The sequence below is a fragment of the Haematobia irritans genome, chromosome 1, assembly GCF_050003625.1.
Source record: "Haematobia irritans isolate KBUSLIRL chromosome 1, ASM5000362v1, whole genome shotgun sequence".
NCBI classification, from domain to species: domain Eukaryota; kingdom Metazoa; phylum Arthropoda; class Insecta; order Diptera; family Muscidae; genus Haematobia; species Haematobia irritans.
Window position 1 is genome coordinate 264,809,343 of NC_134397.1, and position 27,935 is coordinate 264,837,277.

The following is a 27,935-nucleotide window of genomic DNA, read 5'->3' on the forward strand; positions in this document are numbered from 1 at the left end:
ATAATGGTAACAACAACATAGACGTTAGTCTGCGATGGCATTTGAAACTGAGACACATGGCGCATGTGTAACGACAAGAACCACATATTTAACAATTGAAGAAAAGAAACGGAAATTTGAAGTGACAAAAGTGGGAATTGAGAATATTTTGAAATTTCATTGAAATAATAATAAAAATATTAAAAATAAATAATAAGAAAAATATCTAAATCAAAAAAAAATCTTCAAGGCATATCTACAAACAAAGAAGCATTGGAAAAGTGTCTTCTACAATTTATTCAAAAATTATAAAAACAAAAAAAAAACAACTACAACAAATAAGTAATAATTTTTAATAGTGAAGTGTTTAATATTCCTTACAAAGAAACGCCAAATCGAATTATGAGTTTTCCGGTGTTTGGTAGCATTTATCAGCGTCTTTTATTTATTTTGCCATTGGCTGCCGGTATGTATCATCACATTCAACCACCCATCAAATCATGGCTAGAATGCCAATAAACAATGTAAACAATAATAATAAAACAATAATACAACGTTAACCAAAACGACGAAAATAAGACAAATTAATAACACAAGTTACTTTTCGAATGCGTCCGTCGTCCATCCGTTTGTCGGAATATCGGAATTGATCAGGTGTATCACTCAATTTCATTCATTCGGAAAATGCATTTATGTCTGTCTCCAAAAAAAAAAAAAAAACACAAAAAAAACAAAACAAAAACAAGAAGCATTGCAAATTTTGACATTGACAATATAGCAGTACTTAGGGAATGAAAACTCAAAAAAATAAAATTAAACTATCAAAATGTCTGTAATTTTTTTTATTTTAATTTTTGGGAAATTTGAACAATGACCGCATAATGCTCAAATTCAATCGGGTCAAAAAGTGTTTGGTATTCCTTATAGAGTCTTAAACGTGGTTTTAATTTAAAATTCAATTAAAATTCATCAAATTAATATCGCCGTAAATAAAAAAGAGATTGACAAGTGCTGTAATGTGATGTCAATTGGAGGAAATGGAAATAAATACCGGAAAGTGGTGAAATAAACCGTCATGAATTTTTTGGAATATAATTAAAGAATTTGTATAACCTTACAATATGATCACGCAGAGAAGGAATATGATCACCTCAAACATGTTTCAAGAGCAACATGTTATTTTTGTATGGTAACCATGTAACATGTTTGTCACTACAAATGTTGTTTTCTCGTCAAATATAACCTGTTTGCCGAAATCAGATACATGATTTCCGAGAAAATAACATGGTTGCGAAAACCATGTTACATGGCCACTACCCAAAAATAACATTTCGCTCTTAAAACATGTTTGAGGTGATCATATTCCTTCTCTGGGTGATCAATATGAATCTATGTTGGATCCACACTTTTATATTTAGATGGGATCTGAAAAATTCTACACTTAATTCTACAAAAATGGTTTGCACATTTGTTGACTAGAGAGCATATAAAAAAGTTCATTATTGTATTTAAACAAAATTAGAAAAAATTATGAAATGATTATGGAAAGATGATAGTGTTTCCTTTTCTGAAAAAAAAATTTCGGCTTCATTTTTATCTGTACAAAGTGTACATTTTTAATATACTGCCGACAATTTAAAACAATGTTATCTTTTTAACGGACAGAATAGAATTCAAAAGAAAAAGTAAAATGAACTAAGCACAAGTACACTGAAAGAAAAGCATGTGAATTCTACCCCCTGTGTAAAATTTCAATCGGATTACAAATTTGACCTCTGTAGTCATATGAATGTAAATCGGAAGAAAAATATATATGGGAGTTATATTTATATTTGAACCGATTTCAACCAAATTCGGCACATTGTACGGCACTATAAATTGCACTCCTTGTGTAAAATATAAAACAAATCAGGCTTAAATTCTGGCATCTTGGGCCATATTGGTAGATATCGGACGAAAGGTATATATGGGAGCTACGAGTATATCTAAAATTTAACATTATTTCTTCCCAAATCAATAGAGTTCTATTCTGACCCAAAACACATACTTGTGCCAAATTTGAAGTCGATTAGCCTAAAATTGCGACATAGACTTTGATCACAAAAATGTGTTCACAGACAAACGGATCGACTCAGAGGCCAACCCTGAGCAATATTGCCAAAGACACCATATGTCTTTGGCAATATCCATAGTGTGGCGCAGGTAGTGTGCCCGGTTCCAAAGATTTTGTCTTTGCACTAATGATTTTGGTATTTATGTCCGAGCCAAAGAAGAGCAGAATTGAAGTAAGGATACATTAAGGACATGAGAATTAAATGCAAGTTATGCGTATTTGATACTATGAAACAAATATGAATTTATTAGTGATTTCATATTTTTTCTTCATATGCTATCAAATCCTTCAGAAACGGGTTAACGACACCCTAAATTTGCAAATTCCGATACGACACAATTTACTATAGAAATCAAATGTTGACAAAATTTTCTATAGAAATAAACTTTTGACAAAATTTTCTATAGAAATAAAATGTTGAGAAAATTTTCTATAGAAATAAAAATTTTGACAAGATTTTCTATAGAAAAAAAATTTTGACAAAATTTTCTATAGAAATAAAATTTTGACACAATTTTCTATAGAAATAAAATTTTTACAAAATTGTCTATAGAAATAAAATGATGACAAAATTTTCTATAGAAATAAAATGTTGACATATAAAACAAAACAAATTTGACAAAATTTTCTATAGAAATAAAATTGTGACAAAATTTTATATAGAAATAAACTTTTGACAAAATTTTCTGTAGAAAGAAAATTTTGACAAAATTTTCTATAGAAAGAAAATTTTAACAAAATTTTCTATAGAAAGAAAATTTTAACAAAATTTTCTATAGAAAGAAAATTTTGACAAAATTTTCTATAGAAATAAAATTTTGACAAAATTTTCTAAAGAAAGAAAATTTTGACAAAATTTTCTATAGAAATAAAATTTTGACAAAATTTTCTATAGAAATAAACTTTTGACAAAATTTTCTAAAGAAAGAAAATTTTGACAAAATTTTCTATAGATATAAAATTTTGAAAAAAATTTCTATAGAAATAAAATTTTGACAAAATTTTCTATAGAAATAAAATTTGTACAAAATTTTCTATAGAAATAAAATTTTGACAAAATTTTCTATAGAAAAAAAAGAAAAGTTTCTATAAAAAAAAATTTTGACAAAATTTTGCCTAAATTTTCTTTAGAAATAAAATTTTGACAAAATTTTCTTAGAAATAAAATTTGTACAAAATTTTCTATAGAAAGAAAATTTTGACAAAATTTTCTATACAAAGAAAATTTTGACAAAAGTTCCTATAGAAGGAAAATTTTGAGAAAATTTTCTACAGAAATAAAATGTTGACATAATTTTCTAAAGAAATAAAATTTTGACAAAATTTTGTAAAGAAATAAAATTTTGACAACATTTTCTATAGAAATAAAATTTTGACAAAATTTTCTATAGAAACAAACTTTTGACAAAATTTTTTCTAGAAATAAAATTTTGACAAAACTTTCTTTAGAAATAAACTTTTGACAAAATTTTCTATAGAAAGAAAATTTTGACAAAATTTTCTATAAAAAGAAAATTTTGACAAAATTTTCTATAGAAATAAACTTTTGACAAAATTTTCTATAGAAAGAAACTTTTGACAAAATTTTCTATAGAAATAAACTTTTGACAAAATTTTCTATAGAAAGAAAATTTTGAAAAAATTTTCTATAGAAAGAAAATTTTGACAAAATTTTCTATAGAAAGAAAATTTTGACAAAATTTTCTGTAGAAAGAAAATTTTGACAAAATTTTCTATAGAAATAAAATGTTGACAAAATTTTCTATAGAAAGAAATTTTTGACAAAATTTTCTATAGAAATAAAATTTTGACAAAATTTTGCCTCAATTTTCTTTAGAAAAAAAATTTGCCTAAATTTTCTTTAGAAATAAAATTTTTACAAAATTTTTTATAGAAATAAAATTTTGCAAAACAAAATATTGTTTATCTTATATTTATATTTCTGTTCAATGTATTAATAATTTTCTTGGAGTCTAACAACTTTCCTAATGGAGGCAAAGATACAAAAGTCATGATTTAAAGATATTTTAAGATTTAAAATGTTTTTATTATTCAAAAATTCTACAAAATTTCTTAAATATATTTTACAGAAATTTGTAGTTATAGATTTTAATTAAATTGAAATTGGTCTGGTGGTCTTTTTAACAGCAATTCACGAAATCCTCTCATGGAAGAAAAAATGAACTAAAAGTAAAAAAAAAGAAAAAATTTGCCAATTGCCAAATCCCATTGTAGTATTGTAAATTGACCCTTTTAACCATATTGTAGTTCATTCTTACTATTTTTGGGAATCGTACGAAAATTGTCTTTTGCTTTAGTTCATATTGAACTTATGTGTATGGTCATTGAACTTTATACCCAAGTTTAGTTCATAAAAAGTTTGAGACATATTTAAGAAATGTCATTTAGCTGCTGAAAATATCGCAAACAATAATAAAATTTAACTACAACAAATAATTTTTTTGCAATAAAAATAAGTTAATATTAGCATTAGTTTACCTACGGATTTATTTTTTTTTTTTAAAGAATTAGCCGATATCAACAATATACCACTAATTTTATTTTGTGGTCCCAAAATAAACATACGATCCAAATTTTAGTCAAATCGCATGAATGTGGGGGATTCTGTGCGCTCATGAAACGGTTTATGTAAGACTATATCCAAATCTGGAACGACAGAAGACTTTATTTGTATATTTCCGGCACATCAAATGAAAATTTTAGACTGGCAAGAAATACTAGACATTTTGGCGATAGGGGTCAATTGTGGGTTTTGATACAAAATTTGCCCTAATTGGACGACATTTACACAAGTCGGTGCCTTATCTAAATCTCAACCATTCGTCGGAAAGTCTGGCATTACATATCCTATGATTACAAAATGGTATATCATCACAGAATTTTTTGGAAAATGAGAGTATTTTGGCCATATTTGGTTAAACCCCAAGAACATATATGTGGAGGCTTTATCTAAATCTGAAACGATTTGGATCAAATTCGACATACTTAAATAGACTGCTGAATCTATTCTTTGTGTAAAATATCAAGTCACTTGGAGTTAAATGGGTGTAAAAACTTAAATATTCTACCATGTTTCCCATATCAGGCGTACCCATATCAGGAGCTATATCAAAGACACAACCGATTTGAGACACATTTGGCACACATTACTAAAATGTTAATTCTACTCTCTGTGCAAAATTTCAAGTAAATCGAGGCCTTCAGTGGTGATATGACTCTAAATCAAGAGTTTGATATATATGGGAACACTTCAATTATGACCAAATCGTTGATAAATATATATGACAGCTATATCTAAATCTGAAGCGATTTTTTCCAAAATCAATAGGATGTGCCGAAAAAAAAATCCTATGCCAAATTTGAGAATGAACTGTGACCTGTACTTTGCACACAAAAATGCATGAACAGACATACTATAATTATAATTGGAAAATTCATACAAAAATGCTAAATCGTATTATATCTTATAAAATTATAAGAAATTTATTTCATATAAGGTAAAATGATTATAACTAAATAAATATTTGATTGCCTCAATAAAAAAATTCTTTGAGTTTTGCGTCAAAAATCAAATTTTTATTTGATCCAATCAATAAATAATTTATTGAAATTTCTGAAGAAATCAAATAGTTTTTTTTTAATAAAATATTTTTTTATGTTCAATTAATTTTGTTTTTAATTGGAGCGATTCCAGTTTATAATTAATTGAGTCAATTAATTTCATGATTGCATTAGAAAAAAAATGTTATCTGTGTAGATATAATTTCCCATTACGTTCTCAGGATTTAATCGGTGGTTGCTATATTGACAACTCATGAATTCACTTTGTTGTTGACATCTAGACAGCGTCCGTTCTCCGTTTAACATTCATTACGTTCACACCAATAATGACGATACACTTTCATGTATGGTGAAGTATTATTGAATGTAGTGTTACATATGTCAATTGATTATATAGTTAAACAAGTTAATAATTTAATTTAATAATGTAGTTTATGTAAATAAATTGATTATGTACACATTTGCACTTTCAAATTAAACAATGTAGCATTTAAATTATAAAGTAGATTAAGAAAAATAAAATTCTCTTTCTCATACCTACCGGCAAATATAATTGCACTGAACATTTCTACATTAACTGCAAGACATTCCATACGAAGACATTTTATACAAGAACTCAAGATCAAAATTAGTATTCGATAATATTGAAACGGAAATCATTAAATAAATGGCTGGTGTCAATGGCTTTCAAATGTAGCGTATATCGTAATTGTTCCCAGTGCTCCCTTTGTCATTATTCCCTAGTGACACAAAAAATAGTATAACCTGCTTCTTTTTAGAAAGGTATTAAGTATGTAATAAGAATGTAGATTTTCGAAAAGTTGATAACAAGAAAATGTTGACAGTAGTAACCACGGTTGCCACAGTTAGTAGACTTCTACCAAAAATGGTAGATTTTGTTACTGCTTGGTAGATTAGTAGAATTTTTAACGTTTTGGTAGATTTGACAATTCATAAATAGAAATAAACTTTTGACAACATACTCGTATTCTATAGAAATAAAATGTTGACGAAATTTTCTATAGAAATAAAATTTTATTGTTGTTTTTGATTTCAGCTTAAAACCATGTATTGACTAAACTACAAGTGTAGCTTAACCAACAGAGGAAAAGTATGCTTGTCAAAAGTATTTGGGCAAAGCCCTATAAACTGCAAGAGGGTTGGAATTATCACATTCCTCATCAGCATCCTCTACTTTCAGCAAAACTATCAACCAATTATCAGAATAAATTTGGGTAATTCGCTCAACCCAAAGTGAACTACACTTGAACCTTTTTATAGAAATAAAATTTTGACAAAATTTTCCATAGAAATTAAATTTTATCAAAATTTTTACAAGAAATAAAACTTTCTATAGAAAAAAAATGTTTACAAAATTTTCTATAGTAATAAAATTTTGACAAAATTTTCTATAGAAATAAAATTTTTCGTTTTGTTTTGTTATTGTTGGTTTATTCTTTAATCATTATTCGTGTTTTTTATTTCAGCTTAAAACCTTACGTTGACTAAACTTCAAGAGTAGCAACATAGGAAATTTTCTATAGAATAAAATGTTGACAAAATTTTCTATAGAAATAAAATTTTGACAAAATTTTCTATAGAAATAAAATCTTCACACAATTTTCTATTGCAAAAACATTTCTACAAAATTTTCTATAGAAATAACATTTTTACAAAATTTTCTATAGAAATAAAATTTTCACAAAATTTTCTATAGAAATAATATTTGTACAAAATTTTCTATAGAAATTAAATTTTGTCAAAATATTTTATAGAAATCAAATTTTGACAATTTTTTTATAGAAATAAAATGTTTAGAAATAATATTTTAACAAAATTTTCTATAGAAATAAAATTTTGACAACAATTTCTATAGAAATAAAGTTTTGACAAAATTTTCTATAGAAATAAAATTTTGACCAAAATTTTTTATAGGAATAAAATTTTTACAACATATTCTATAGAAATACAATTTTGATAAAATTTTCAATAGAAATAAAATTTTGACAAATTTTCTATAGAAATTAAATTTTCTTTAAAAATAAAATTTGGACAAAATTTTCTAAAGAAATAAAATTTTGACAACATTTTCTTTAAAAATAAAATTTTGACAAAATTTTTTATAGACATACAATTTTGACAAAATTTTCTATAGAAGTAAAATTTTGACAACATTTTCTACAGCAATAACAATTTTTTAAAAATTTTCTATAAAAAAAATTTTTACAAAATTTTCTAAGAAATAAAATTTTGACAAAATTTTCTATAGAAATAAAATTTGGACAAAATTTTCTAAAGAAATAAAATGTTGACAAAATTTCCATGTATATTTATCAGTGACGATATCATAACTTCTTCATTCGATTTTTAACCCAATGATAAATATACAAGTACATTTTCTATAGAAATAAAATATTGACAAAATTTTCTATAGAAATTAAATTTTATCAAAATTTTCTATAGAAATAAAATTTTATCAAAATTTTCTATAGAAATTAAATTTTGACAATAACTAAAATTTTCTATAGAAATAAAAATTTGGCAAAATTTTCTATAGAAATAAAATGGTGACAAAATTTCCTTGTATATTTATCAGTGACAAAGTTATAATTTCGTCATTCGATGTTTAACCCACTGATAAATATACAAGAAAATTTTCTATAGAAATAAAATTTTGACAAAATTTTCCATAGAAATAAAATTTTAACAAAATTTTCTATAGAAATAAATTTTTGACAAAATTTTCTATAGAAATGAAATTTTGACAAAATTTTCTATAGAAATTAAATTTTATCAAAATTTTCTATAGAAATAAAATTTTGACAAGAAATAATATTTTCCATAAAAATAATATTTTGACAAAATATTCTATAGAAATGTGCGACGATATTCGTCATTCGATTTTTAACCCACTGATAAATATACAAGTAAATTTTCTATAGAAAAAAAAATTTTGACAAAATTTTCTATAGAAATTAAATTTCATCAAAATTTTCTATAGAAATAAAATTTTATCAAAATTTTCTATAGAAATAAAATTTTGACATTAACTAAAATTTTCTATAGAAACAAAATTTTGGCAAAATTTTCTATAAAAATAAAATGTTTGATAAAACTTTCTATTGAAATAAAATTGTGACAAAATTTTCTATAGAAATAAAATTTTCACAAAATTTTCTATAGAAATAAAATTTTCACAAAATTTTTTATAGAAATAAAATTTTGACAAAATCTACTATAGAAATAGAATGTTGACAAAATTTCCTTGTATATTTATCAGTGACGAAGTTATTACTTCGTCTTTCGATTTTTAACGCTCTGATAAATATACAAGTAAATTTTCTATAGAAATAAAATTTTTCATTTTGTTATTGTTGGTTTATTCTTCAATCATTATTGTTGTTTTTGATTTCAGCTTAAATAAATCTTGAGAAAATTTTCTATAGAAATAAAATTTTCTTTAGAAATGAAATATTGACAAAATTTTCTATAGAAATTAAATTTTGTCAAAATATTTAATAGAAATCAAATTTTGACAAATTTTTTTATAGAAATAAAATGTTGACAAAATTTTCTATAGAAATAATATTTTAACAAAATTTTCTATAGACATATAATTTTGACAAAATTTTCTATAGAAGTAAAATTTTGACAAAATTTTCTATAGAAATGAAATTTTGACAACATTTGCTATCGAAATAAAATTTTGACAACATTTTCTGTAGAAAAAAACTATTTTTTACAACATTTTCTATAGAAAAAAATTTTGACAAAATTTTTTCTAGAAATAAAATTTTGCAAAATAAGATGTTTTGTTTGGTAGTTTTTTGGTAAAATTTTCTCCAAATTTTGGTAGACTACTTTTGGCCCGAGTTGCAACCGTGGTAGTAACACAAATAGAGAGAATAAAAACACAAGAGAACGAAACTGTGAAGCAAAACTGAGTCAGTAGGTGGCAGCTACGAAGAAAATTTCTCTAATATCATGCAGTTTTTGTCGGCGCTTCTCTCAAATAACATACAGTTTGCGTCTGCGTCACCCAGTTCAGTTCTCTGCTGACTTTACGAAACGTAAAGAAAATAGGATTTAAAATCTACTTTGTAGTAACAAATGTTCTTTTTTTATAAATTTTTTCATTCCATTCTAGTTGTTTGTTGATTTCAGCTTAAAACCATACATTGACTAAACTACAAGTGTAGCTTAACCAACAGAGGAATAGAATGTTTGTCAAATGTATTTGGGCAAAGCCCTATAGAGTGCAAGATGGTTGGATGAACGCACGTTTCGGAATTACCACATTCCTCATCAGCATCATCTACTTGCAATTTTGACAAAATTTTCTGTAGAAATAAAATTTTGACGAAATTTTCTATAGAAATACAGTTTGGCAAAATTTTCATAGTAATAATATTTTGACGAAATTTTCTATAGAAATAAAATTTGGACAACATTTTCATAGAAATAATATTTTGACAAAGTTTTCTATAAAAATAAAATTTTGGCAAAACTTTCTATTGAAATAAAATTTTGCAAAATCTGGTTTGGTAGTTTGGTAACATTTTCTAAAAATTTTGGTAGATTATTTTTGGCCTGAGTGGCACCATGGTAGTAACAAAAATTTTAAAAAATATATTATTGTTATGTTATTTATTTTTTTTTTTAATTGACTAACTACCCTAGGGGAAATGGATTAACCACAGAACCGGTACAGGACTAGTCCCTGGTGTGTATAGACCAATCCTAGTTCTGGTCAACATGGGTTTGTCATTGACGGGGTAAATTTACACTTTAGGACACATCTTGGACTCGTTTCTAAGGCCATGTCCTGGGACATTTTAGTAGTAGCACTCCATAGACAGTCTTGGACAAACTGTTAGGAATCTGTTTCATTTTGGTTATCCGAATCGCACCAGAAATGAAAAACTTTTTGAAAAACTTTGGTTACTCTACTTCACTAAATGTGTAGATCCAATAAGATTTTTATATCAAGCAACTATGGAATTCGTTAAATTATGATTATTTAAAAACTGCGACAAACTGGATCACCGGCAGCAGTCCTGTTATAGGTCCGTCAGTGGCAATTTGCACTAATTTCCCATGGGGTAGTTTCAAATATTGAACTACATTTCTTCAATGTATTAATAATTTTCTTTGAGTCTAACAACTTTCCTAATGGGGGCAAAGATACAAAAGTCATGATTTAAAGATATTTTAAAATTTTAAGTATTTTTATTATTTAAAAATTCTATAAAATTGCTTAAATATATTTTGAACAAATTTGTAGTTATAATTTTTTTTAATTAAATTAAAATTGCTCCAACCTATAGATTCATATCTTAAATTAAGTACATTACAATTTGAAAGAAAATAACGAGACATTATCGTAATATTGGGCATATATTCCATATATGGAGGTTTGGTATTCCCAGCCACTGTCATTAGAGTAAATTTACGTTTATGGGGTAATAATAACGAAGTACTTTCGAGCTGTGTGGGACATAAAACCCGTGATGATTGCACTCTGAATGGACCATTTACTTTTAAATTGGCTTCGGGTAACGGCTTACATGTGGGAAATTTAAAAGCATCCATGGAAAATGTTTTTCTGCAATAGATATTTTAAGAAAATTTAGAACTACAAACAATTGTTCATTTAACAAATTAGTTCAAAATGTATGCGGTTATTATTGTGGTGGCAAATTGTTGGGATATTTAAAGGAGTTAATGGTGGTGTTTTAAGATTTTGTTATGGTTTACCCCCATTGCATGTGTGACTAGAAAATTTTAGATAATTGCGGGAATGTCGTTAAACGAAGCATGTGAGTGAATGATGTCTTAAATGTTTGCTATACAAAAATTATGTTTTTATTTTTTTTCTTCTGCCGCTTCCAAATTATATAATATGATAATAAATATTTGTGAATTTACATTGGCCATGTTTTGTTTTCATTTTGCCTTTCTTTAATTGTCAATTATAAAATTTTAATTGCTTGGCAAATAATGTTAATGGCCAAAAAGTACTTTTTCGTTGGGATGACCTATATATTTTTAACAAGAAACTATTGACAAATATAAGCAAAATTACTTTAGCCTTTGTTTACAACACGCAAAACGCTCAAACACTCTGAAATCGGTGAAATCGTTTATTTAAAAATCAAATTAAATTTCTTTTTCAAGTTCAATTAGTATAAAATTCAGGAAAAATATTCAGTTAGGCTTTCGCTTTTCCAAATCCGAATTGCCGGGCCTCACGCTTGACACCTGCCATCAGATTTTGTACAGCCAACTTGTCCACCTTCTTCGCCGCAGAAAGCCAGTTTGCCTTGAACTGCTGCTCGTCCTTAGCAGTTTTTTTGGTCTTCTTTAGGTTCCGCTTGACAATAGCCCGGTATTCCTCAATTGGGCGGAGCTCTGGCGTGTTGGGAGGGTTCTTGTCCTGCACGTTGTTGGCGGCGTACCACTCCATGGCCTTTTTACCGTAATGGCAAGATGCCAAATCCGGCCAAAACAGTACGGAACAACCGTGTTTCTTCAGGAAAGGCAGCAGACGTTTATTTAAACACTCTTTCACGTAAATTTCTTAGTTGACAGTCCCGGAAGCTATGAAAATGCTGCTTTTCAAGCCACAGGTACAGATGGCTTGCCGAACCAGATATTTCTTTGCGAACTTTGACAGTTTTATGTGCTTGAAAATATCTGCTACCTTTCCCCTTCCTTTTGCCGTATAAAACTCCTGTCCCGGAAGCTGCTTGTAGTCGGCTTTGACGTAGGCTTCGTCGTCCATTACCACGCAGCCAAACTTCGTCAGCATCGTCGTGTTCAGCCACCGGGATCGCGCTTTGGCCGTCGTATTTTGTTTATCATCGCGATTTGGAGTCACTACCTTCTTGTAAGTCAATAGTCTGGCTCGTTTTTTTAGCTCGATGCACGGTTGTAGACGATACACCCAGCTTATTTGCGGCATCTCAGAGAGAGAGGTTAGGGTTTCGCTTGAAACTACCGGCAACTCTCTTTGTCGTCTCAGCGGCTTCCGGTTTTCGATTTCCCCCCGATCCAGACTTCCTGGCTGTCGACAAACGTTCCCCAAACACTTTAATTACATTTGTAACGGTTGATTTGGCAACTTTTAGCGATTTTGCCAGCTTTGCGTGCGAGTAGCTCGGCTTTTCGCGATGCGCGAGCAAAATTTTGATACGCTGCTCTTTTTGCTTGGACGGCATTTTGACAACTGAAGAGTGAATTCCAAAATCAAAATAGGAGCAACATTTTACACACACACCTTCAAAATGAGGGGTGTTCAGGTTTTTTAAATGCAAAATTGAAAGAAATACGTCAAGTATATATTGACCAAATTTGGACCGTATCACACTTTAGAATTGAGAGCATCAGGGGATAGTGCGTGAGTAAACATTTTCCATCGTCAATTGGAGTGAGCATGAGTGAAATTTTACTCAAGTCCATTCTTGCACTTCTAACTAGTATGTATGGCCGAAAAAAAAAACTTCATAATATTAACGAAGATTGTCATTAAAGTTGAGCTAACGAAACAATTTCATTAATACAATGAAAATGTTCGTTAATATAGGTTAGATTACGTATAGTGGCAGCCCGATATTTCAGGCTCACTAAGTCCATTGTGATACCACGGTGGTTAATAATGTTCCTAATAAATAACTATTAATGAACATTTTCTTGAACATTTTTTGTTGTAATAATTAAAAATCTCATTGGTTCAATGTTAATGAAATTTGCTTTCAGTGCAAAACCGCACCACACGGAAGTGCTCAAACAAGGAAATTTCAACAAGCAAATTTCTTTTGAATATGAAGCTTCAGGAAATACAAAGATCAGTTCATGAAATTCATAAACAACCGTTATCAAAACCTTTAACTATCTTGGACGATGTTTTCCGTTGTGGATCCACACACTGAAGAAAAAAAGTTAACAAATAAATTTGTCATTAAAATTAGACCCACGAAAAAGATTCGTTGACACGGCGATTTTTCATTATTATGATGCATTTTCTGAAACTTTTCGTACTATTAAAGAAAGTTTTTATCTTATTGAACAATATTCGTTGCATGAATGAAAAACTGTCGTTGGATCAATTTTAATAAAATACTATGAATGTGTGATCTGGGCGTCGAATCTAAATAAACTTCTTTTAGTGCAGAAAACGGCAGCTCTGATAATCACTACAGCATACAGCACAGTACCAGGGGAAGTCACGTTAGTTATAGCAGAAACGATCCCAATAGACAACCACTCGATTAAGCCTCAAAAGGTTTTTGAGGACAAACAACAAGGCGCGACAAACTTGGTACCGAACATTCCACAAGAGGCCAAAGGTAAATGGCAGGAACGATGGAGAAATCAGACACACGCAGAGAAGGAATATGATCACCTCAAACATGTTTCAAGAGCAAAATGTTATTTTTGTATGGTGACCATGTAGCATGTTTGTCACTAAAATGTTATTTTCTTGTCAAATATAACCTTCTTGCCGAAATCAGATACATGATTTCCGAGAAAATAACATGGTTGCGAAAACCAATGTACATGGTCACCATCCAAAAATAACATTTTGCTCTTAAAACACGTTTGAGGTGATCATATTCCTTCTCTGGGTGCATAGGGCAAATGGACACACCGACATACAATTATGAACAAGTGACATGTTACATGACTCAGACACTCTCTTGTCACGGCTACTTTTAAAAGTATCTGCACCATATGGACAAATGCAGCCCAGAAAACTGTTTTTACGAAAAAGATGAAGTCACGAATGATGTCGAACATACATTCTCAAAATGTGTTCGGCGACAGAACACGGAAAGCCGAAATTGGGCTTGTCTCTCCGAGAAATCAATATAGTCCATAAGATGGTACGAAGTGAGAAGAACCGGGAGACTATAAGTCGTTTTGTAGACTTATCGCAAGAACTAGAGAAATTCAAATTTTGACAAAATTTTCTATAGAAATTCAAATTTTGACAACATTTTTTAGAGAAATAAAATTTTGACAAAATTTTGTATAGAAATAAAATTTTGACAAATTTTCTAGATAACTTCACATTTTTAACAAAATTTTCTAGAGAAATTCAAAATTCCGATATAAATAAAATGTTTACAAAATTTTCTAGAGAAATTCAGATTTTGACAAAATATTCTATAGAAATAAAATTTTGACAAAATTTTCTAGAGAAATTCAAATTTTGACAAAATTTTCTAGAGAAATTCAAATTTTGACAAAATTTTCTAGAGAAATTCAAATGTTCACAAAATTGTCTATAGAAAAAAAAAATGTTGAGAAAATGTTCTATAGAAATAAAATTGTGACAAAGTTTTCTATAGAAATAACATTTTGAAACAATCTTCTACAGAAATAAAATTTTGACAAACATTTCTAGAGAAATTCAATTTTTTTACAAAATTTTCGATAGAAATAAAATTTTTACAAAATTTTCTAGAGAAATTCAAATTTTGACCAAATATTCTATAGAAAAAAAAATTTTGACAAAATTTTCTATAGAAATAAAATTTTGACAAAATTTTGTAGAGAAATGTTGAAAAAAATTTTCTATAGAAATAAAATTTTCTATAGAAATAAAATGTTGGCAAAATTTTGTATAGAAATAAAATTTTGAAAAAAATTGTCTATAGTAGTACAATTTTGACAAAATTTTCTATAGAAAAACAATTTTTTACAAAATATCCTATAGAAATAAAATTTTGACAAAATTTCCTATATAAATAAAATTTTGACAAAATTTCCTATAGAAAATCAAATGTTGACAAAATTTCCTATAGAAATTCAAATGTTGACAAAATTTTCTAGAGACAATTTTCTCTAGAAATTCAAATTTTGACAAATTTGAGACAATTTTCTATAGAAGTAAAATTGTGACAAAATTTTCTATAGAAATAAAATTTTGACAACAATTATGAAAAAATTTTCTACAGAAGTACAATTTTGACAAAATTTTCTATAGAAATATTTTGTTTTACAAAATTTCTTATAGAAATAAAATTTTGACAAAATTTCCTATATAAATAAAATTTTGACAAAATTTCCTATAGAGACAAAATTTCCTATATAAATAAAATTTTGACAAAATTTCCTATATAAATAAAATTTTGACAAAATTTCCTATATAAATAAAATTTTGACAAAATTTCCTATAGAGATAAAATTTTGACAAAATTTCCTATATAAATAAAATTTTGACAAAATTTCCTATAGAAATAAAATTTTGACAAATTTTCTAGATAACTTCACATTTTTAACAAAATTTTCTAGAGAAATTCAAAATTCCGATATAAATAAAATGTTTACAAAATTTTCTAGAGAAATTCAGATTTTGACAAAATATTCTATAGAAATAAAATTTTGACAAAATTTTCTAGAGAAATTCAAATTTTGACAAAATTTTCTAGAGAAATTCAAATGTTCACAAAATTGTCTATAGAAAAAAAAAATGTTGAGAAAATGTTCTATAGAAATAAAATTGTGACAAAGTTTTCTATAGAAATAACATTTTGAAACAATCTTCTACAGAAATAAAATTTTGACAAACATTTCTAGAGAAATTCAATTTTTTTACAAAATTTTCGATAGAAATAAAATTTTTACAAAATTTTCTAGAGAAATTCAAATTTTGACCAAATATTCTATAGAAAAAAAATTTTGACAAAATTTTCTATAGAAATAAAATTTTGACAAAATTTTGTAGAGAAATGTTGAAAAAAATTTTCTATAGAAATAAAATTTTCTATAGAAATAAAATGTTGGCAAAATTTTGTATAGAAATAAAATTTTGAAAAAAATTGTCTATAGTAGTACAATTTTGACAAAATTTTCTATAGAAAAACAATTTTTTACAAAATTTCCTATAGAAATAAAATTTTGACAAAATTTCCTATATAAATAAAATTTTGACAAAATTTCCTATAGAAAATCAAATGTTGACAAAATTTCCTATAGAAATTCAAATGTTGACAAAATTTTCTAGAGACAATTTTGTCTAGAAATTCAAATTGTGACAAATTTGAGACAATTTTCTATAGAAGTAAAATTGTGACAAAATTTTCTATAGAAATAAAATTTTGACAAAAATTATGAAAAAATTTTCTACAGAAGTACAATTTTGACAAAATTTTCTATAGAAATATTTTGTTTTACAAAATTTCTTATAGAAATAAAATTTTGACAAAATTTCCTATATAAATAAAATTTTGACAAAATTTCCTATAGAGACAAAATTTCCTATATAAATAAAATTTTGACAAAATTTCCTATATAAATAAAATTTTGACAAAATTTCCTATATAAATAAAATTTTGACAAAATTTCCTATAGAGATAAAATTTTGACAAAATTTCCTATATAAATAAAATTTTGACAAAATTTCCTATAGAAATAAAATTTTGACATAATTTCGTATATAAATAAAATTTTGACAAAAATTCCTATAGAGATAACATTTTGACAAAATGTCCTATAGAAATTCAAATGTTGACAAAATTTTCTAGAGAAATTCAAATTACGAGAAAATTTTCTATAGAAATTCAAATTTTGAAAAATCTGAGAAAATTTTCTATAGAAATAAAATTGTGACAAAATTTTCTATAGAAATAAAATTTTGGCAAAAATTATGAAAACATTTTCTACAGAAGTACAATTTTGACAAAATTTTCTATAGAAATAATTTTTTTACAAAATTTCCTATAGAAATAAAATTTTGACAAAATTTCCTATAGAAATTCAAATGTTGACAAAATTTCCTATAGAAATTCAAATGTTGACAAAATTTTCTAGAGAAATTCAAATTATGACAAAATTTTCTATAGAAATCAAATTTTGACAAATTTGAGACAATTTTCTATAGAAATAAAATTGTGACAAAATTTTCTATAGAAATAAAATTGTGACAAAATTTTTCTGTAGAAATAAAATTTTGACAAAATTTTCTATAGAAATAAAATTTTGACAAAAATTATGAAAAACTTTTCTTGTCTACAATTTTGACAAAATTTCGTATAGAAATATTTTTTTTTACAAAATTTTGACAAAATTTCCTATAGAAATTCAAATGTTGACAAAATTTTATAGAGAAATTCAAATTATGACAAAATTTTCTCTAGAAATTCAAATTTTGACAATTGTTTTATAGAAATTCAAATTTTCTAGAGAAATTGAAATTTTGAAAAAATTTTCTATAGAAATAAAATTTTGACATCATTTTCTTTAGAAATAAAATTTTCACAAAGTATGCTTTAGAAATAAAATTTTGACAAAATTTTCTTTAGAAATAAAATTTTGTCAAAATTTTGGGCTCGAGTGTCAACCGTGAAAGGGATGTGTTTTTAGACAGTATCGTCGATTGTGAGGGATTCCGGCACATGAATGGATACACAGTCAGGTATATAAAGCCATAACCCGCCAACAAAAATATTCCAAGTGAGTCTCATATAGATTATTTTTAAATATTCGATATTTTAAAAATTTCTATAAAAATAAAACACATCTATTATGGCGTTGTAACATGTTTGTTTCAGTCTCTCCAGATAATCGTATTCATGTATGTAAGCACTTGTGCCTGTCAAATTGTTACAGTTTAACAAAAGCGTGAGACAAACGGAAAACAAACATTTAAACTTATTTGGCTTTTCTTTCTTAACTCTTTGTTGTTCCATTTCATTGAAAGAAGCAACAAAAAAATGCTTACTTTTGGTAAAAATGGAACAATTTCAAATATCCACAACAGGAGAAGAAGCAAAAAACCAACATCATTCGAGATATCCAAGACACCTGTCTGACATGTCATTCATATGCAGATTGCATATTGTAACTACATACACTGGTAGTCATGAGACGAAAAAAAAAACAGAGAAGAAAGACATCTGGAAACCTCCAAGAAAGCTTGGTCATGGATGAGCATAAGTATTAAAACAAAATAGAATAGGCTTTGCGCATGCGTCTATTCCAGAGCATACAACTGCTACATATTTCGTTTTACACAAAATAATAATTCCAAGTGTAATCGCTGTAGTAATAATAATGATGATTTGTGTATTTTTTCGGTGTTTTTGTATTTGTTTTTTTTTTTCCTTCAAATTTTAACAAAGCAATTTTGTGCAATAAAAATTTAATGTTATTTATTCATTCATTAATGGGCTTTTGTTTATTTACAGAGCATTTCAACTATGACGAACCAGAGAAATGGTATTTGGATTTCCCCCAATGTGGCGGTAGCAAACAATCACCGATAATTATATCAACACCAAAGGTATCCATTATCATACGGCATGTAACTTCTTAATTTTTATATAGTTATTATATTATTTACTTCAATTTGTATCGCTCTACCACACAAAAAGGTATAACCTGTAATTTCTGAACGAATTTAGAAACTCGATCAAAGCGTGAAATATTAAAGACTTCGAATATGTAAACAGGAAATTTATGTTATAAAAATTTTCTTTGCTTTAATTGAAATTTTCGTGGAATATAGAACATACCCAGCAAAAAAAAAGGGGGCTATGGATATGGGCTCCATGAAAATCAGCCCCAAAACCAAAATGAAATAGAACCCCAGAAAAAAAATATGTGGAAAACAAAAAAACAAAATTTTTATATTTTTTGCACCCTAAAAAAATTCGCATTTTGCTTCAAAATATTGTTTGTATTGTTCCAACATATTATCCCAGCAAAAAAAAGCGTCGCCTAAAAAGTAGTGAAAATTTTCTTTTTGGATCCGTAAGTGGTGCCAAATTAAAGCAGAAGCGATGAATTTAACATGGGCTTGTCATAGGACGGATGTCCACCATTTCAACAGCCGCTGCACTGAATTTGCATCACTTTTAAGGGTGTGAGGCGAATTCAGTGTTTTGGATGTGAATTAAGAAATTTTGTGATATTTTGACAAATAAATAATTTTTATGATTTTTCATGCATTATAATGCTTATCTGGAACTTTTGTCATCAAATATTTTCAAAAATTCTCCAAAATTTCCAGAAAGGATTTGGCATTTTTTCGACAAAATTTAAATAATTTGTACCATTTTATTAATTATTAATCTATTTTTGAACCTATTGGAAACAAAAAAAAATTCCCATTAAAAATATGAAAAAAGCTAGTTATAAAACAAATTGACTCAAATTAACTTCCTGTGCAGTTCAAATAAAGAACAGCATTTTTGGAAGTTCTTTTAAAGTTGTGTCTTGAGAAGAACTTCCAAATATTTTTGCTGGGATGTTTTACCTTAGGCATACACTGGTAGAAAAAAATTAATGAAATTGTCTTTATGTATATATATTTTTAAGGGAGCCACCGTGGTGCAATGGTTAGCATGCCCGCCTTGCATACACAAGGTCGTGGGTTCGATTCCTGCTTCGACCGAACACCAAAAAGTTTTTCAACGGTGGATTATCCCACCTCAGTAATGCTGGTGACATTTCTGAGGCTATCAAAGCTTCTCTAAGTGGTTTCAGTGCAATTTGGAACGCCGTTCGGACTCGGCTATAAAAAGGAGGTCCCTTGTCATTGAGCTTAACATGGAACCGGGCAGCACTCAGTGATAAGAGAGAAGTTCACCAATGTGGTATCACAATGGACTGAATAGTCTAAGTGAGCCTGATACATCGGACTGCCACCTAACCTAACCTAACCTAACCTAACCTAACCTAACCTACGGCCGATAAATCATAAATACACTTTTTCGAAGTTGCCTCAAAATTGGTTCAGATTAAAATGTTTCCCATATTTATACCCTGCGCCACACTGTGGAACAGGGTATTATAAGTTAGTGCATATGTTTGTAACACTTAGAAGGAGACGAGATAGACATATGGTGTCTTTGGCAATAATGCTCAGGGTGGGTCCCTGAGTCGATATAACCATGTCCGTCTGTCCGTCCATCCGTCCGTCCGTCTGTCTCTGAACACATTTTTGTGATCAAAGTCTAGGTCGCAATTTAAGTCCAATCGCCTTCAAATTTGGCATATGTTCCTAATTTGGGACAGAAGAGAACCCTATTGATTTTGAAAGAAATCGGTTCAGATTTGGGTATAGCTCCCATATATATCTTTCGCTCGATATGCACTAATATGGACCCAGCAGCCAGAGTTTTATACCGATTTGTTTGAAATTTTGTACAAACATAACACTTAGTCGTATAGTCAAGTGTGCCAAATTTGAGAGAAATCGGTTCAGATTTAGATATAGCTTCCATATATATTTTTCGCCCAATATGGACTTATATGGCCCCAGAAGCCAGAGTTTTGGCCCAATTTGGTTGAAATTTTGCACTAGGAGTACAATTAGTAATATAGTCATGTGTGCCAAATTTGATTGAAATCGGTTCAGATTTAGATATAGCTCCCATATATATGTTTTTCTGATTTCGACAAAAATGGTCAAAATACCAACATTTTCCTTGTTAAATCGCCACTGCTTAGTCGAAAAGTTGTAAAAATGACTCTAATTTTCCTAAACTTTTAATACATATATATCGAGCTATAAATCATAAATAAAATTTTGCGAAGTTTTCTTAAAATTGCTTCAGATTTAAATGTTTCCCATATTTTTTTACTAAAATTGTGTTCCACCCTAGTGCATTAGCCAACTTAAATTTTGAGTCTATAGATTTTGTAAAAGTCTATCAAATTCTGTCAAAATCGAGTGATATTTAAATGTATGTACACGCAAAAAAATAATTCTTTCCTCCCAAACGAAATTTTAGACAAACAAAGTTCGTTTCTCATTTGCTTTTCGCTGTAAGGAAGTGTATTTGGAAGAAAAGTATATACTTTTTGTGATAAACGTGTATTCTTTACCAGGATGTAAAAACAATTTCATAAAGACTAGCTCAAAAAAAAACATTATTTTCTTGCTAATTGCATTGTCCCTCACATCTTTCTCACATCCACGAGGATTTTTAGTTCTTAACACCTTTTTCTGTAATACCAACAATGTAGAAGAAATTATACGATTTTATAAATTTTTAAAATTTTTTTTACCTTTCGCCTGGACGGAGAATCGAACCGCGAACCATGCACATTGTAAGCCAACACACTAACCACTGAGCTATGTACCTGTTATGGTCATCAATAGATAAATATCCATATAAGTTATATTTATATAGCATAGCTTGCGGCGCCCACGAACCGAATAAACAAAGTTTATTTACCGGAAAAAACATTTAGTTTGGCACCGTGGAGCAGTGGTAGCTACGTCCGACTCTCATGCCAAGGGTCGTGGGTTCGATCCCTGCTTCGGCCAAAGTTTTTTTTTTTTGCTTTTGTTTTTTTTTACATATATTCCGGATATATTCGGAAGATTCCGAAAAAATGTTCAACATTACATTGTACTATATTAAATTTTGAACTGTTAAATGTGTCTTATTAAAGACCTAAAGTCAGAAAAGAACAGTGTTTGATATAAACGAAATGGACTGTGTTGTTATTTCAAAAATAACTTTTTTTATTGAAAAAATAAAAATTTTGTAACAAACGAATTTTTTTGGTGATAAAAGTTTAAAATTTTCGAAGCAATTCAAAAAACTCTAACAAAAGAAAAACGTTTTCGGTACACGTTTTCCAAACGTTTTTTTTCTTTGCGTGTAGTTGGGACAAACCTTTATATATAGCACCTACCACATTTGACGGATGTGATATGGTATCGAAAATTTAGATCTACAAAGTGGTGCAGGGTATAATATAGTCGGCCCCGCCCGACTTTAGACTTTCCTTACTTGTTTTTTACTAACATAGTGTACCATCCCAGGACGACTTAAATTTTAAGTCTATAGATTATAAATTTTATTCAGATGGAATCAGATTTAAATGTACAGTTTGTCAAGAAAGTGTTTTGACAATGGGATAAAAATTATGTTTTGTTCCAAAATTAAATATAATGAAATTTTAAAAAAATATTTTATTATGTATTTTGCAAAGTATACATACGTACACAGAATTAAAAATTTAATAAAATATTTAATATTTGAATTATTTCTAGAATTTGAAATATTTGGCAATGGCAAAAGACTTTCTTGACATACTGTATGTATTTGGACAAGAACCTGTATATATAACACCCAAAACATTTAACGGATTTGATATAGTATTGAAAATGTGGATTTACAAAGTGATGCAGGGTATAATATAGTCGGTCCCGCCCGACTTTAAACTTTCCTTACTTGTTTTTTTTTTTTTTAATTTGGTACATTTGTTTAATTTTAGTCGATAATTGCAAACTCCTGTGGCAACCGCATATATATTGAATTTATATTATAATTTTACCCTACTGCATGTACATGGATTTTAATTTATACATATATATTTGATTGTATTCTTTTAGTCGGTTGATATTCTAGTAAATCCTATGGACTTTGGTTACTACGATGTACCTCTAGCTGAATCCATAGAACTTCATAACAATGGTCATACAGGTATTATATTTTGTTGAAAAAAAAAAATAATAAAATATATGATTTCAAAACAATTTTCTTACAGTGGAATTCAGAGTACCTCAAACAATACTCGGCGAGAAACCTCATTTACGAGGAGGCCTTCTGGATGATGTCTATGAAGTGGAGCAAGTACATTTTCATTGGGGTTCTCCAACTCGTAAAGGTTCCGAACATATTCTAAATGGTAATCGTTATGACATCGAGATGCATATTCTCCATCGAAATGTCAAATATCCAAATGTGGAGGTGGCAAGGCGATTTGAAGATGGATTGGCAGTTGTAGCGGTATTATTTAAAGTGGTTAAGGTAAGAAATCAAGTCATGGAAAACAAAGTACACCCTCACAAAAAATCGCTTCTGTAACATATACTCCCAAGCATATTTTGCTTCAAGCATATACATTTTTGGGTATTGCCCAAACATTTATATGTTTGATCTCTTCCAATATATAATATGTTTGAAAGCATATTGGTCTAAACAATATATGTTTGGGTAGTCTAAGTTCCAAACATTTTGTATTTTTGCATCCAAATTCAATAATGTTGTCTTCTAAAAAACAATATGTTATTATGTGAACATATAATATGTTTGGAAGCATTTTGCACCCAAAAATATTATATGCTTAAAAAAAATTCTCCCAAACAATATTGTGCTCAAAATTTTATTTATTTATTTATATATTTACAATCATAATGAATTATGAAAATAAACAGGTAATATAGGTGCTAACAACATAGGTTTTCGACCTGAATGCTCAAAATTTTGTTTCTGCCTAATTGTATATTCCCCCACATCTTTCTCACTTCCACGAGATTTTTTAGTTCTTAGCACCTTTTTCTGTAATACAAACATTGTAGAAGAAATTATTCAATTTTATGATTTTTATTTTATTTTAATTTTTGCCTTTTGCCGGACGGGGATTCGAACAGCGGACCACACAGTTTGTAAGGATCAAAGAAGTAGCTGATCAATTGCCCAAGGAAAAATAAAATGTTAATTTTGTAATAACAAGCAACAACTACCAACTTAATTCAATATCGCTCCCTGTTAAATAGCGCTCCACGCTACTAAACACATATATGTTTATAGGCTATTTCTAAATTAATATATGTTTGCATCCAAGCATATTATATTTACAAACATTTTATTTCCCAAACATAATACGTTCTAACATATTAACATATATGTCCCAAACATGTTATGCTAGTTTATGAACATTATATGCTTGCACTCAAAAATATTGTGTTTAAAAATTTGTGTGCCAAACATATAATGTTTATAGCCAAACATATGAAAAACAGTCTTTTTCATCCGTGTACCCTCAAAAAAGTCAATGACAATTCCTATAGCCGAGATACCTTTATTTTTATACCTACCACCATAGAATGGTGATGGGGGTATAATAAGTTTGTCACTCCGTTTGTAACACATCGACATATTGATTTCCGACTATATAATGTATATAACAGGTTGGCTGATAAGTGCCCGGTCTGACACATAGATGGCGTCGCTAGTATTAAATGCATATTATTTTTATATAGTACCAACCTTCAAATGATTCGTGTCAAAATTTGACGTCTGTAAGTCAATTAGTTTGTGAGATAGAGCGTCTTTTGTGAAGCAACTTTTGTTATTGTGAAAAAAATGGAAAAAAAGGAAAAACTTGGCTTGATAATGAGTTTCCGGACTCTGCCCCGGGGAAATCAACAATAATTGATTGGTATGCAAAATTCAAGCGTGGTGAAATGAGCACGGAGGACGGTGAACGCAATGGACGCCCGAAAGAGGTGGTTACCGACGAAAACATCAAAAAATCCACAAAATGATTTTGAATGACCGTAAAATGAAGTTGATCGAGATAGCAGAGGCCTTACAGATATCAAAGGAACGTGTTGGTCATATCATTCATCAATATTTAGATATGCGGAAACTCTGTGCAAAATGGGTGCCGCGCGAGCTCACATTTGACCAAAAACAACAACGTGTTGATGATTCTGAGCGGTGTTTGCAGCTGTTAACTCGTAATACACCCGAGTTTTTCCGTCGATATGTGTCAATGGATGAAACATAGCTCCATCGCTACCAATCGATAGTCGGCTGAATGGACAGCGACCGGTGAACCATCTCCGAAGCGTGGAAAGACTCAAAAGTCCGCTGGCAAAGTAATGGCCTCTGTTTTTTGGGATGCGCATGGAATAATTTTTATCGATTATCTTGAGAAGGGAGAAACCATCAACAGTGACTATTATATGGCGTTATTGGAGCGTTTGAAGGTCGAAATCGCGGCAAAACGGCCCCATATGAAGAAGAAAACAGTGTTCTTCCACCAAGACAACGCACCATGCCACAAGTCAATGAGAACGATGGCAAAAATTCATGAATTGGGCTTCGAATTGCTTCCCCACTCACCGGATTCTCCAGATCTGGCCCCCAGCGACTTTTTCTTGTTCTCAGACCTCAAAAGGACACTCGCAGGGAAAAAATTTGGCTGCAATGAAGAGGTGATCGCCGAAACTGAGGCCTATTTTGAGGCAAAACCGAAGAAGTACTTCCAAAACGGTATCAAAAAATTGGAAGGTCGTTAATAGAGGTCTGCACAATTCCATTTGTACATGCAGAGTACACGTGTACTTGCTACATGAGTACATCTATTTGAGATAGTCGCAAAACTATTGGTACACATTTTGATGAACACCAAAAGCCACGAGTAACTTTTTGTTGCTACTCTGATGTCTTCACTACCAACAAACACATATTCCTCTTTCTCTCTTATTGAAGTGTACTCAGAGTGATCACGTCGAGTATGTTGCGAGAACAAAACTTCATAGAGTACTCCATGTACCACGTGCAGTTTCAGAAATACAAAAAAAAACAGTTACTCTCCATAATATATGTTTTGGTTTGTTATAAAGAACAGCAAAGTGTGTGACATACATAAATATATGAAATATGTGAAATACATACATATCTATGATTAATAATAATGGAACGTTTGCTTCGCACATAACTGAGAAATACTTGTGGTACCACGTGAAGTGAAGAGAATCCATGTTGTACTTTTTCTCAAGTACTTACATTTTTATTGTTCCTTTTTTTCGGAACACATATTGTTTCGGATAAGTATTTGGTGGTATTTGACAAGCAAGTGTTCTCTTCACTTCACTACTTACGCTCTGAGAGAAATACAGTGTATGTACTATATTCGACAGCGAATTGCATACATGTAGTGAAATGTTATTCGATGCAGACCTCTAGTCGTTATAATCGTTATATCGCTCTTGAAGAGAACTGTGTTTAATAATAAAAACGAATTTTGACAAAAAATGTGTTTTTCTTTGTTAGACCGGGGACTTATCAGCCAACCCTTTATATTCTTGATCAGGGAGAAATTCGAAGACGATATAATCATGTCTGTCTGGCCGTCTCTCTGTCTGTTGTAATCACGCTACAGTCTTCAATAATGACGCTATCTTCCTGAAATTTGGAATAGACTAGTTTTTTGTTTGCACGCAGGCCAAGTTCGACGATGGGCTATATCCGATCTCCCAATTTGGGGTCTTGGTCTTCTAAAAACCGTAGTTTTTATTCGGTTTGCCTAAAATTGGAAATCTAGGGGTATTTTAGGTCCACAAATGGGTGTGTCGAAAATGGTGTGTATCGGTCCATGTATCGGAATAGTCCCCTTATAGACCGATCTCCCGATTTTACTTCTTGGTCTTCTAAAAACCGTAGTTTTTATTCGGTTTGCCTAAAATTGGAAAGTCTACAGGTATTTTAGAACCACAAATAGGTGTGTCGAAAGTGGTGTGTATCGGTCCATGTTTTTCCCCATATAGACCGATATTGGATCGTTCCATGTTTTGGTATAGCTCCCATTTGTTAAGTCTCCCGATTTCTATGTTGGTATATATGTTTAGTTGTCAGCGTATCTGTCATCAAATCCATATATATTTTAAGAAACCAGACGAAGAGTTTTCTAATCAAACAATTCTAATTTTTAAAATCATGGTGGTGGGTATTTAAGAGTCGGACCGGCCGGATTTAAGTCCGTATATACTTGATGTATACCCATTTTTATACCCTGTACCACAGGGTATAATATAGTCGGCCCCGCCTTTCCTTGTTTGAATTTATTATGTTTCGTTTTTGTTAATTTCCAGTCTGAAAATGTCTTCTATCCTGGATTAAATGCAATTTACGACAATTTGGAAAATCTGCAGATGTTCAATAGCTCTGCTACAACCATGAACTTAATTAGATTAGGTTCATTACTGGGTAACATCAACCGTGAGGATTTCTATACATATCAAGGTTCCTTGACAACACCGCCGTGTTCCGAGTCAGTGTCTTGGATAATATTTGCGGACATTTTACCAATTTCCTATAAGGAGGTAATACTTTTAATTTTAGTGTCTCATATTTTTCAGAGTATATTAATGAATATATTTTTTCTTTGTAGCTTCCAAAATTTTGGAATATTTTAGACGAACGTGATGACACATTCGTAAATATTCGCCCCATACAACATAAAGGATTTCGTAAAGTTTTTCGTCGTAAACCCTTAATAACATTTAAATATCTTGGATGGCTGAAGTAGTTTAACGATTATTATTATTTTTTTATATTTTTGATACGTATATTATTGCATTTAAAATTATTTATAAAAATCTAAATTATGCGGATTTAATCGTTTTAAGTTGGTCCTATTTTAAGAGTTTAAGATAGCATTTTTTTACGTTGTACTATTTTTAATAAAAATTAATAAAATTTGATACGAACTTTAATTTAAA

General features: G+C 29.1%; 1 protein-coding gene across 1 annotated transcript; it reads left to right on the forward strand.

Moving 5' to 3' along the window:
* LOC142222325 (carbonic anhydrase 2-like) lies at positions 1–27,935 on the forward strand. The gene is made up of 6 exons (XM_075292395.1): positions 1–445; positions 18,868–18,962; positions 23,034–23,124; positions 23,189–23,451; positions 27,306–27,536; positions 27,605–27,935. The coding sequence occupies exons 1-6, from the start codon at positions 382–384 to the stop codon at positions 27,740–27,742; spliced, it is 882 nt and encodes a 293-aa protein (XP_075148510.1). The 5' UTR covers positions 1–381; the 3' UTR covers positions 27,743–27,935.